This window comes from Volvox carteri (genome assembly GCF_000143455.1).
Source record: "Volvox carteri f. nagariensis unplaced genomic scaffold VOLCAscaffold_8, whole genome shotgun sequence".
Classification (NCBI taxonomy): Eukaryota; Viridiplantae; Chlorophyta; class Chlorophyceae; order Chlamydomonadales; family Volvocaceae; genus Volvox; species Volvox carteri.
Window position 1 is genome coordinate 1,095,700 of NW_003307551.1, and position 13,857 is coordinate 1,109,556.

General features: G+C 58.6%; 1 protein-coding gene across 1 annotated transcript; it reads left to right on the plus strand.

Moving 5' to 3' along the window:
* Positions 1–3,085: 3,085 nt before the first annotated feature.
* On the plus strand, positions 3,086–5,675 carry VOLCADRAFT_57643 (uncharacterized protein; the record flags this gene model as incomplete). Its single annotated transcript, XM_002947845.1, has 7 exons — positions 3,086–3,166; positions 3,236–3,384; positions 3,452–3,573; positions 3,971–4,290; positions 4,716–4,796; positions 5,181–5,303; positions 5,457–5,675. The coding sequence occupies 7 exons, from the start codon at positions 3,086–3,088 to the stop codon at positions 5,673–5,675; spliced, it is 1,095 nt and encodes a 364-aa protein (XP_002947891.1).
* Between the last annotated feature and the right edge of the window lie 8,182 nt (positions 5,676–13,857).

Sequence of the window (13,857 nt, forward strand, 5' to 3'; positions counted from 1 at the left end):
TATGTGGGGCTATGAGGGAGTGGACGGTGGGCGCGGGGAGAATGCAACGCCGCACCCGGCAGTTTTGGATTGGTGCAACAGCACCCACCAACCGCAATAGGCGCTGTGCCATTGGGCCACCGGTGATTGGCAAGCGTCCTTCACCCTGATAACGATATGCTGCTGGTCGGCTTATGAGTTGCACAATTATATGGTGTCGGCGCATGAGTGCGCAATTATCTCGTGCCCACCAGCGGTATGCCTATGGCCGTAGCCAGTTCTAGCCACGCCGTCGAACAGCCACGGCTTTTATGTCTATTATTTATGAACTGTGTTTGCAGCTAGAACTGTGTTTGCAGCCACGTCCACAGGTTATTGGAAGTGCAAGACAGGTGCAACGTACAGAGATGGTGGCCTTGGGATATGGGGAGATATGGGCCATACATTGGACGCGGCAAGCACGCACCAAACACAGTACAACAACGCAAACAGAGCTGACTGGGAATAAATTCTGTTACAGCAATTGGCGCCTCAGATTCTCAGGCAGTAGGATTAGTTCGCCAGGGGCTCTGTACCACAATGGATTCAGACCTTTCAAGGCACGCACAGCACGGTTACAATACAATGTCAGAGAATTGCAGCCTATCTCCCTATGACATCTACTATACAGCATACAGTTATATCATACTGTTAACTGGTGACAGCTCTGTTATAACAATTCCCTCCCGGACGTGATTATCCCTTACCTCAAAGCACATGGGCTCCAAACTGCGTCTCAGCGGAAAAGGAACACGAGGAACAACGGCAAGTATACTATAGGCCTGAAGAAGAAGTGCTGCTTCAACCCTGCCTCCATTTACTTATGTAATGGACGAACTTGCTCGCTGTAGAGATTGAGCGAGAAGGAGCAGATTGACTTGGCCATTAAACTCTCCTTGCAGCAACAAAATCATGAGCAGCAGCCGACTATTGAGCAGCAGCCCGCTGGTGGCTTACGCGCGGATGCCATTGTCAACGAGCAACCTGCCGTTGCGCCTGGACCCTCGAACACTTCGGCAGCGCAGCCAGTCGATGAACCAAGGAAAAGGCGTGCTGTGACAACTCGAAGGATGTATTCTATAGAGGTGTGCTTTCTCAGCGGGCTCGGTTTGTGACCCGACAGCGACCTAGGTATCTCTCACCCGCGCTGCAGCAGGCGACCGACGACGAAAGCTCGCAGGGCTCAGGCGACAATTGTCAGCAAGTGGCAGATGCCTATGAGCCCGACTCGAGCGACTCAGACTTGACAGACTCGGAGGACGACAGCGACTTTACCGGGGAGGAGAGCGACGATGACGGCCCCCGAAAGAAACGGAAATGCGAGGCAAGAACGCGTAGTGTGTTAACCAGCCCCAGAGAAGACACATAGCCACACGCGTCCCTCTCCTCTTTGATTTCCCAGTGTAGGCACCAAAGGGCAAGAGGCCAGCTGCCAAAGGACCAGCAGCAGGCAAGAAAGCAGGGACCGGGACCAAGGCAAGTCGATCTGCAACTGCCCGTGGTAGCAAGGCGCCCAGCTCGACCAAGACAAGTGCTGGATCCAATGCTCGGGGGCGAAAGGCGGATACAGCGCCTGCACCCACGCCAGCAGCACCTATCGTCCACACACCTGTCGGAAAGCCTGCCACTGCGCCAAGCCCTGCGCTTTACACCACAGGGGAAGGGGCGGCCTGCAGGCCTGCGCAGCAGGAGGATGCACCGCGCGACCTTCGTAATCGCAGCAACCTTGTGAACGTGGCGGGTATTATTTCAGATCACGACACTGGGGGCGGCCCTATGGTTGTGGAGGCCGGTAGCCCTGCAACCCGGCAAACTGATGGAGATGCCTGCCTAAACGGTCAGTATCCATGTGGAGAACCGGGTCTTGAAATGGCCATGGAAGCAAAGACAGCTGTTTTTAAGCCTATGCAGCCAAAGGTCATGGAACCCAGGGCGAAAGGCGTAACAGCAGCGCCACAGGCTGCTTCCACAAAACCACCGCCACTTGGAAAGCCACCTTGCGCCAGAGGTTCGGTCCAGGTAGGCAGGAGTGATTCATGCTGATGTGTGCGCTACGTTGGACTGGGGACAATGGCGACGGAACGGAGGGCCAAGAAATTGCCGCCGTCCATTTGGCAGATCCTTGCCTTTGTTCAACTCGCACGCAATATTTGCTCTTATCTGGATTACACACATGGTGATTAAGGTTGACTGGCACTGCGTCTGTACGCAGGCCTCGCCCACAGGGGGAAAGCAGGCACCAAAGCCGCTGACTCTCATCAACCGTGCAACCCCTGGCAGCGCGCTGGCGTCCGCGCCATTCAAGCCCCCGATTGGCGCATCAGGTGGGCCACATGCACCCACGTAGGTCTAAGCACTATGCAGTCGAGCAGGATCGACGCAGTGCTGTCCTTGAAATTGTCAGGTGCTGTGCTACTATAGATTACTGCGCGGCGCAAGATGCATACCTTCTGGGTAGAGCGTGCGCTGTGTGGGGCCTGAATGTGGGCTCCGCAGGTCATTCGCTATCGTTGGAAAGCCCCGCCGCTGGGTGCTTCATAATGTGCAGTCGAAAAAACGCATTATGATGTGAATTGTGTTATCGTATTGGCACCATTGATCCTTTGCTAGCAGGTGGTGCTTCCGGTATTAAAGCATCTACGCCGCTGTCGGCCGGAGCCTTGCCATACCGAGTTCCCGGGCTGCGCCGCCCGGGTGGTACCAGCACCACCAAGAAGCCCCCATCTACGACAAGCTGACGGCAATGGGAGCAGTTGACTTACCGGGTGCTCATGCTGTTCGTTAGCGAAATCGAAGAATTTGCTGCTTGGTTTATGTGGATAGAGTGAAGAGCATCACATACTGAGCAAGGTTTTAGAAATATTGTTAACAATGACTGCCTGAAATGATGGCAAGTGTGCGTGGTCGTGTCATTTGTCTTGAGTATTCGGTTTTGCTGTGCATGTAATGCTGGTACGGCGTGTCGACTTCCGAAGCTTCTGTGGTTCCGAGTCACGCGTGAAAGTTCTAATCCGTCCGTCTTCGGCTGCTTCATTTGTTGACTTCGTTACAGTGTCACAAGCTTGAAATGAGCAGCGATCTAGTCGCGCGAGGCGACCGCCTCTTTGTTGAGGAGGATTATGCTGGGGCAGTGGAAGCCTACAGCGAGGTATGCTATGAGTTTAGTGCAAAGTCTCCTTGGGACCTGTGTAATAATTCTAGCTATTTGCTGGGGCAGGCTCTTCGTGAGGATCCTACAAATGCGCGAATCTATGAAGCTCGAGCCAACGCTTACATTAAGCTTGAGCAGTTTCCTGATGCTAACGCGGATGCGACAAAGGCTCTGGAACTATCGCCAGGCCTAGCGAAGGCATACCTTCGTAAAGGGTACGTGAAGGGGGATGGGCCTTGTGCACGCTTAACTGCCAAGGTAAATCCAAATTTCCATGTCCAGAGTCGCGCTCTTCAGTATGGAGGAGTATGAGGCAGCTAAGGAGGCTTTTGAGGCAGGGTGTCAGCTTGCGCCCGACAACACTTTCAAAACTTGGATACGCAAGTGCGATGCTGAACTGGAGGGTGGGTATGGTTGCTAAGCGTGGCCTTTAGGAACCAGTGGACGGCGACAAGGACCGTTGGGGGAAGGATATAGGTATGGGGAGAAGGGGCTCAGCGCAGGGAGACGACGGGTATGGAGTGGGGGCCACTGATTTAGGCAATTCACGCCTGCCAACATAAACAGACGGGCAGCATGACCTCTCAAAAATCTCTTAAGAACACCAGGTAACTCCTCTTGTGATCTTCCCGGCAGACGAGGAATCCTCTAACAAGGCCGGGCCCACTGCAGCAAAAACAGTAATGGAACAGGGTGGCAGCGTTCTAGGTGCTCCTGCAGCTGCAGTCTCCGCGCCCGGGCCCAGCGCCTCAGCACCGCGGCCGCCAACCCAGCCGCTAGCGGCGCCACCTGCAGCCTTAGCCGAGGATCCCCAAATGCTGCAGCCCGTCCACCCACCCGCTAGCAACGGAAGTGCCATGCCCGGCTCCGTAACAGCCTTGGGCCCTGCCTCCAGCGGTTCCTCCGCCGCCCCGCTGGCTCCCTCCGCCCCCCTGGAGTTCGGCGGTAAATACCGCCACCAGCACTATCAGTTGGCCAACAAGGTGACAGTGGATGTGTACGCCAAGAAGCTGCGCAAGGAGCAGGTGGCGGTGGAGTTTGGAGAATGTCACCTGAAGGTGGTCATTACAGACTTGGACGGGAACGAAGAGTACAAGCTTGATGTTGATTTGTATGGCAAGGTATGTGTGGGAATGGGAGCATGGGTTTTGACGGAACAGCGGGTGTCGCGCACCGGCTGTTGGGACTCTGATAGGTAGGGAGAGCCTTTGTGGACGTCAGTCGCTGTCATTACGTTCATGTCATGCCGTCACATGCACGATGGCGTGCAACTGCCGCGAACACCTTTCTTCGATCTCCGCGCTCCGTTGGGGTCCACAAGCCGGCGAGTCATTACTCACGCACCAGGTGCGTGTCACCCAACTCAAGAGATGCCGCCGACCCCAAGCGCTGACATCTCGAAACCCGTGGAAGGGATGACAACAGGAGCGTTGCCGATGCATTAGGCAAGGGGCGCATTGGCACATGGGAGGATTGTGGGGAAAGCTATAAGAACATAAGAGACCGAATCTCAAGGCAAACTCTTCGCTTTCACCCTGTGCCCCAGGTCATTCCGGCGCAATGCAAGTACGAGGTGCTTTCTACGAAAGTGGAGATCACAATGGTCAAGGCGGACCAGCTTCAGTGGGTGGGTGCGATGTCGCGGGCGAGCCTAACATCCTTTAGCCTCGTTGGCTGCACGGCGGGAGTCTGGGAAAGGTGTTAGGGCAGTCTGAGGGGGGTGGCAGGATGGAACGTGCCAATGATGGGAAGGACGAGCTCGGGCGGGACATTTACGGAGGGCCTAGCAGCTCGCAACAGCTCATTGTAGGTTCAGGATTTCCTGGCGATGAGAGTTTGTGGTAGTGTTGGAGGATCGAGCGAGTTTGGGCCGCTGCTGAGGTTGCGGCGTAGCTGGTGGATACAGGTCCCGGCACAATACATTTCGTGCCCCGCTTGCACCCCTGCGTGCCTAGCCAGCTCCTCCTCACCCAACCATGGCTGGTGAACCATGTGTCCTTTTGTCCTGCAGGGTTCACTGGAGCAGAGCAACAAGGTCGCAGCGCCTAACTACAGTACACCCGGCACCGAGGCGCCGCGGCAGTACCCTTCCTCCAAACAGAAGGACTGGAGCAAGGTTGAGTCGGAGCTCAACGTGAGTGCACGGGAGTACCACGATGCTTTGCAAGAGGCAGGAAAATATGCACTTAGTGTGGGCACTGTGCACTTCGACAATGGATTGGATGCTCTCCCTTCACCCAAAAGATGTCTTTGTCTGCCTTTTCAAGGAGATCCCCATTGGCCGCAGGAACTGGAGGCCAAGGGCGAGCTTGATATGGGCGATCCGCTCAACAATTTCTTCAAAAAGATCTTCGCGCAGGGTGACGAAGACACACGGCGCGCCATGATGAAGTCTTTTGTAGAGTCCAACGGCACAGTGCTGTCCACGAACTGGGCCGAGGTGGGGAATAAGAAGATTGAGTGCACGCCACCGGACGGCATGGAGGTCCGCAAGTGGGAGGTCTGAGCCACGCGTCGCTGCCTTCGCCGCGGCGGCGATGGGCAGCCCACCGCCGTTGCTGACCCTGTCCCCACGCCGCAGAGGCACATCAGCCGCCACCTGCGTGCCTGGGCGTGAATTGCGTTGTGTCTGCGGGCTGTGAAACTGGGTCGCTGCGAAGGGCATGCAGGCGGTACTTGCCGCTCAACCGGATCGGGCGTCACATTGCCATAAGTAAAGCACGGCACCGGGTGCGCTTTATTGGATCTCCTGTTTCGCGTTCCAGCCTTAGTACTTGAGGGCTTCACTTGGTTTGAGGTGCAGTGCCAGAGGGGCTAGGGGGTTTAGGTATGAGAAAGGTTACGAGTAGCGGAGTGGTCATGGGTCGTCTTATGAACATGTCAAAGCATGGCTGAAAAAGCAGGAATGCGAGTCGCGATGGTTGCGGATATGTTGTTATGCATGGATGTGTGTGGGTTTGGCCCAGAGGATCTATGACATGACAGAAGTTGGGCTACTTCATGTGTGTCGAGTAGCAGCCTAATGTACGGGGGTCGTGTGGGAATGCGTGGAAATTTTTTCACATTAATACGGACATCTCGACGGCACGTTCTTACTTAAGGTTGTGCAGTAAAAACTCCCACCACCGGCACGTCCGAGCCTAATTCCTGTATGACGCCAGAAAGCGTTCCATGATCCCTGCCGCCCAGTATTGTACGTGAAAAAAGGACAAGTTTACGACATACGCGGCTGACCAACCAACCCCGTGTCAGCACGCAAATACATCTGCTTGACGCGTGAGCGCTCGAGAAGCGCTTGAAGGAACCGCAATCTCACTAAACACGATGCATTACTGGTCCCTGCCGTCACCATAATCCGCGGGCTGGTGACGACCTGGGATGGCAGCTGAGATGCAGACTGCTGTGCATTTAGTACAACGTATGAATGAACATGCTCAACGTGGGGAGTGGCATGCTGTTCGGATGCTACCCAACGCGCTCTCAAACCATCAGCGTGCAGTGACAAGTAATGTCATCCTGGAATGCACTTCCAGTCAGCGCGCAAGGACTGCCCATTCCTACGCCCACAAGCTGTCGAGGTCGGCAGCGTCATCATTGCGTTATAATCGTCCTTCTCGCCATGCTTACGAATTGCAAGTGCGCACAACAGACGCGACGAGTCCTCAGTCGTTCTTGTTTGAGGGAACACCGCGCAACGATCCCTCAACAAATTTGTCAGTCATTTACGTCGGGCAGAACTCGTGCCAATGCACAATCCGTACATCAACACCGGACAAACATGAGCCAACTCGCAACCAAAACACAAGCAATCGCTCAAGCACTGGTTTTGACAAAACACGCCATGCATACTCAACAGGACACCAGTCACAAAACGCCACAGCGCACCATGACCAGTACCGCGGCGCGGGCAGTACCGGCCACCATTCAATAATTGCAAACAAAGAACATTACTCATTCGACCCGTACGCCTCATAAGTATCGGCGGCCTCGGTCGGCGGCCGACGGCGAGAACGCATCTTTTGCTTCTGCTTGTGCCGCTGTTCCTGTTCCTTGCCCGCCCCCTCTTGCTCCTGTTCCTGGCCCTCGTCGTACTCTTGCTGCCCCTGATCCTGACCCCGCCATCTCTGCTGTTCCCCGTCTACGTGCTGCCAGAGCTGCCGCTGTAGCAGCTCAGCTCTTTCTAAGGCTGCCAATTCGCCAGCTAACTGCCACGACATCTGCTGCGGCCCAAGGGCCCCGAGCATCTGCAATTGCGCAGCCGTGGGATTCGGGTGCTGCAGCCTCGTCGCCAGCAATGCTGCCTGTGCAGCGGCGCCGTATCCCCCTGCACCGCCTCCTGCTCCAATGCCCATCTGCATTGACAACATCATCGCCGCCAGCTGCTGATGCTGATGCGCACTCATTCCTCCCCATAGCCCGTTACTGGGGCCACCGACGGCGCTGTCGCCAGCCCCGCCAAACATGCCCGGCAGCAGGTCGGTTCCTGCTGCCGCCGCCGCTGCAGCCAGGCTGACGGTGCGGTGCCAGTTGTTGGACATGAGCCGCGACTTCTCCTCACGAGCCTGCCGCTCCATCTCCTCCAGCCGAGCCCAGCGCTCAAGCATCAACGGGTCCACGTCAGGGCCGGCAGACACACCGGTAGGGGCCACGACAGCAGCAGACGCACCGCCCCCGCCGCCGCCAGCAAGGAACATTCCAGGGCCCCAGGGCGACGCGCCGGCCGTGGGGCCAGCAACCCCCATACCACCCGATAGTAAACCAGGGCGGCCCCCGCGGCCACCGAAAGAAGTGCTACTAGGTGCCCCCGGAAGGAGGGACCCAAGGCCGCCTAGACCGCTCAAGCCACTCGCCGCGGCGGCAACTGCATGCAGCTGCGCCTGCGCCTGCGCCTGCGCAGCGGCAGCCGACGCCGCTGCCGCCGCACTGGCGGCAGCAGCCTGCTGCTGGCGGTGCAGCATGTGGTCGCGCTGCTTGGCCATGGTGGCGAACGAACGCGGTTCACGACCCGAGGACGACTGAGCACGGCTAGATGTGCGTGCTCGCGGCGGTGGCGGAGGCGGCGGCTCCTCAGCCGGTGGCGGGGATGGAGACGCCTCAGTCGCCGGCGCTGCTGCTGCCCCCGACGTTAGCAGTGGATTCTCCACCATATCGTCGATGGCTGTCTTGTTGGCCCGCATCCACACCATCACATCCCGCATTTGGAATGGCATGCTGCTCTCGTACAGGTACGGCTTGCACTCTTTGATACAACAACAGGGACACCTGGGGGTCGGAACATGGCCAGGACCGACAATAAGCTAAAGAGTTGGGACTATGTAAGTGGGGACAAGTTGGTAGTGCCGGCTGCCTGATAACCAACAACCTCATAGCCTCTCATGACTGGACTGTGGCGCTGGCGGGCGCGACAGCGCGGGAACACACTATTTCCCCATAACTCTCGTCCAGCAGGCCGGTCTGTGGCCATGTCGGCGGGAAACGGCTGCTGCTCGTACCAACCGGCACGCGTCACGTTTCCGCATTACTTCTCTCCACTCCTGCCTACAGATAAACCCTACAGATGCACATGCAATAGTCGCCACCCTGCAGCCTTCCCCCCTCCTTCCCCCAGCTGCCATCACAGCTACTCTCTTGTCGGTTCCGGCTTCATCATTCCGCCGATATCGCATCTCGCCTCCTCGCTTCCTAGTCATGCGTCGGTTGTATCCACAAGACACGCACCTATACTCGCTACTTGCACCCAATGGCCGGCGGCGCGCCCCGGGTTCCCCGAGGCCCTCCTCCACAGTCCGAGGCAGTCCCACACAGCGGTGGTGGTACCACTGGTCGCAATGGTCACACGCCACCATGGGCTCGTCCTCGTCGTACACCCGCTGACACAGGCAATACACCGTCGACATCTCTGCCAGCTTGTCCAGCTCGCCTTCCACCTGCACGGATGCAACGCATGTGCGTACGGCAACATGCTGAAACAGAATGAATGGAAATCCAACAAACCTCCGTTTATACCTCCACTTACTGTAAGGCACACGGCAGCGTAGAAACATCTTCCCGCTTCATCCCTCAGCTATTTCCCCTCGGGGCCCTCTCAAGGGAGCCCTCCAACCCCTCTGAAAGTCCTATTCCTCAACACCTAAATTTCAAACACCAGCTACCACTCCGCCCCACGCGCCTTGATCGGCAGCGACTGTCCCGCCTTGACATGTTCCTGGGCGTCTTGCAGCAGTTCCCGCAGCTCCGCAGCTCCGGGCCCATTCGCCTGGCGCCCTGCCGCCTGGTGCAGCGCATCTGTCAGCACCCTCGCCTTGTCCAGCCAGTGCCTTCCCGCCGCCATCTGGGTCTCCAGCTGCCCCAGCAGAGGCTCGTCGGGGGCCACTCCGAATGTGCCGGCATCCCGGAGGAGGCGCGCCACCGTATCAAGGGGGACCTTGCTGCGTTGGAGGAAAAAGCGGACAAGGTAGAGCGCGGGGTAAGAGAAGAGAAGGTAGAAGAGAAGAGAAGAGGAGGTGGGTTTTTTTAGGAAACCCAAAAGATGATTCGAAAGATGGACATATGGGCAAATGTGATGGAAACATATTTCCAGTGCAGGCAGTCCAGTCCAGTCCAGTCCAGGAGGCGGGAGAGGGAGATGAGCATGGCCCGACTGGATCGGGGAGGGGAACCGCGAGGCAGGGGGATACGAGGTGGTGGACATTCATCGAAATTCCTTATCCCACAGTCTGCCAACCAACGCCGACCACGCTCCACCAGCACGTTTTCCACTCGCCTGTTCCCCGGCCGCTGCACTGTACCCCCCCCTGCGCTCCACCAGCTCTCCAGTTTGAGCAGCCGCAGCGCTTCCACCGCTACCTCCCCTGCATCCATCTCGCAAACACAAGCCTGCTTGATGACCTCCCGCACCGCCCGAGAGGTGACCGCCAGGGCGGCATCCAGGGGGGGTTCATCGAGGGTGGTCGTGGCGGTAAGCTGGCTGGCGTGGGTATTGCTACCACCGTTGGCGGTTGCAGTTCTGGCAGTTGAGACCCGGGCTTTCAGTCGCTCCAGCAAGGCTTCATAACGGGACAGCAGTTCCCGGGCAAGAGGCTGGAGGGGAGGGGATAGCGGGACAGGGCGCGGGATGAGGTTCAAGGCAAGGTGCCACAGACGAGCCGCAAGAGCGGACGATCGAGAGGACGGCGTGGGGAAGTGCGGAACTTCAGGCATGATCCTGCCAGGAAGGCAGTGAATCCAGGAAGCGCGTCGGGGCTTCAGGGTCGCGTTTAGCGCTATTTCTTTGGGGTCCGGGTTGTGGAGCCCTTAGGCCGTCCACCCAATAATCGCTGCGGCTATCGCCTTTCCGGCTTTCCCCCTCACTGCCTCAGCGCGCGCACGACATCGTAGAAGGCGAGGTCACCCCTTTTGCACGGCCGACAGCAGTCCGCCCTACTGGAAGTCCCCGGCGGCCCCCACAACCCCCATCTCGCACCTCCCAGCACTTGTACGTGTCCCTGGCCCTCCTCAGCATCTCCTCCTCGGGCAGCTCCACCAACAGAGCCCCGGCAGCCGACAACATCACCTCGACCTCCTCCAGCTGGGGCCGCTTGGTCTTACGGAACCTGACAAACGGAGAGGTTCACCCGGGGCAGGGACTCGGTAACCGAAGCGGCTGGGGCTCGGCATGACTGGGGCCGGGAGAAGGGGAAGTCCAGTGGCAGCCCGGCATGTTATGCCAGCAACAAAAGCGCATCATTACATCTCACCCGTGGGCAACTAGGATGTCACGCAAGGGTGCGAGGGATTACAGCAAGCAGGGCCGGCTGCTTTGGGGTCGTACCCGGGAGCACGTACTTTGACCTGAGGCTGAAGTCTCCACGACCCCCGAACACCCCCACACACACGCCCTCTCGAGGCGCGCCTGCATATCTTAGTTGAATTACACACGCTCCACCTACAAGCCCGCACAGTGCCACCATTACCTCACTCAACTCGTCGCTTCTCCTTTCCAAATCTCCTTCCATCACCCACCAAACCCACCTGCCGCATAGAGGCTCTATGACGTCCATGTCGTCTTTGCCCACCAGCGCAGTACAGATGGGGCAGCTCCACCTCGCCGCCCTGGCCGCCCTCGTCGCCATCACCGACATACCCAGGCACCTGTGATGGTACACGTCCCCGCACTCCCCGCATTGCAGCTGCATGTCCTCGGTGCCCGCAGTCGACTGGCACAGGCACATCAGTGCCGGCTCACCGGGACGGCGGCCCGGGACGGCGCCCTGCTGTGTATCAGGCGACAGCTGCTGCGGCTGCACCAGCCAGAAGACTGAACCGCGAGGCGCATCGGAGCCCACCAGGACGGGGCCGCCACGGCCGCTGCCGCCAGCGGTAGTGGCGGCGTCGGCGGCTGCAGCGGTCCGCCGGCGGTTCTTGGATCCTTCGCTGACGGGGTTGGGGTCGGGGACGGCGCTACGGGGACGCTGACGGCCATAACTCGCTAGGCCGTCCGCCTCCTCATCACCCTTGACCTTCCTGAGCTTGATATCATCGGAGTCGGCGTCAGCGTCGACATGAGCAGCAGCACCGGCCTTTCTGCCTTCACTGCGCTGGTGCCTTTTCCGCCGGTTGCCTTCTTCACCAGCATCACCGTCACCTCCATCGGCCTGTTCCCCGTTCCCGTTCCCGTTGCCAGCACTGCTGCGGGCGGGCTCGGCCCCGCCCTCCGCTGCTGCCTCCGCCGAGGCCGACAAGCCCACCCCGCTGGCCTGTAACCGTGCCCTCTGGCGGTTGAGGCCATCTAGCGCCAGAGCCACTGAGCTCGCAAGCACACTGAGGATCTTGTCCAGCTGCGGCGGAGGAAGACACCACCAGAGATCCAGGAGGGGGAAAAGTAAGGGCACAAAGCGATGCAAGGGACACCCTTGTCCCTAAAGGGAATGATGCCAGCAAACTTTCAACTTCAAAACCCGCGCATATCCAGCTTCACTTTCCTAAATAGCTTTTTTAAGACGTACGTAACCTTTACTAATTTTTTATATTGGCACCATGCTAGCAATAATACTGCAAGACTTCATAAAACCCAACCTTCGGGACAACCTTCGGACAACCTGGGTCACTTCGGCTACATATGCCACAGCTTGCTCCCCATTCTCGCTGCGTGGGTGCCCGACGACTGCTTCATGCAATCACCATGTCTTCTCCCTTCGAGCCTACTCGCCTGCTCGGTACTGATATTCCTCCTCACCGTGCCTGGCTCCCTTGATCGCTTCCCGCCTGTTTTCCCCCCTCTCTTCCCTCCCCACACACAGAAAGGCTACCATTCCCATTCCAGCACGCACACTGCGAACCCAACCAGGCTGACTCAAGGCTAGGGGAGCTGGACGGCTCACATCCCGTAAACCCAGGCCTACACCTACCTCCCCTTACACCGCTCCAATGGAGCCCTTCCAAGGTCCCAGACGTGACGTAAATATTTCATGCTCAGTCCCCCCAACCCCTCGTGTATCCCACACACCGCCTCCACCTCCATCCCACCGCCAGTCCGGACCTTAAGGCTGGAGTTCCTACGAGGAAGTGCCTTTCTCAATCGCTCTCGGAACGCCTCCGCTTCCTCCAGCGCCTTGGCGACCGCGGCCGCCATGTCGGGGTCTAGCTCCAGTGGAGACTCGAGGCTCCTAGTATAAGCCGCCTCAAGCTGCACCACGGGAGGACGGGCACTCCGCCGGGACAATGCGGCCTAAACGTCCAAGGCAGCGGTCAACGGACGGGCAAGGAAGAGGGGCTGAGCGGACTGAGGGGGTCAATGTGTGTGAAGCCTCCCTAACTCTCATTTGGCTCACGTGGGCAAGTCCCCATAGGAGGTCTCTAGATGCCCCTCAACCGGCTTCCATAAACCCTAGAGACGATACAGAGTGCAGCGCGACAAGGAAACACCACCGTCCGCCCCCTTAGCCCATCCGCCCAGCCAGCGCATACCTCCCGTCCCAAGCCCCAACCCCGTCTCACCTCAAGCACCTTTTTAAGCGACTGGTGCTCGCTCAGGAGCACCTCCAGGCTTCCAGCTACATCCGGCGCAAGCGGCAGTGTAGCCGCCGCCTCCCGCCAAGCCACCACCTGCTCCTCCCGCAGTGGACCTGCCTCTTCCTGAGACACCACCTCCGATCCTGCCGCCGCCGCCCCCTCCACCGCCGCTAGCCTCGACCGTACACACATCTCAAAGGCCGTTGCCTCCACCACCGCATCCGACAGCGCCTGACGCAGCTTCGGGTCCACGGGTAGGCCCAGTGCCGCAGCTCGGTCCAGGGCGTCGCGAGCAACGCTGAGGGGGACCTGAGGGGGGCTGGAGCGCCGGGACCTGGGCTTAGCCGCCGCACCGCCTCCAGGTACATCGGTTTCGGCGGCAGCCCGCGATCCTTCCTGGCTCCGTTTGATCACCGATGCAAAGGTGGTGCGCACCTAGCAAAAAGGGAGGATGAATGGGGTGAAAGAGGTGGTGAGTCATGGTGAAGAGAGGTACAGATAGGTAAGAGGGTGTCCAGTTTCTACGCTTGCCAACACGCTCTCCTCAGGACCAAAACTCCGCTCCCACGGCATTATGACAGTTGCTTGACACTTTAGATGTTCCCTTAGATAACCTCCCTACCCCGCGCTCCCCTCTCCCGCTCAATTCCTTCGCCTAGTGCAAATAATTTCCCCTCCCTTTCCCTTGAACCCTTCCT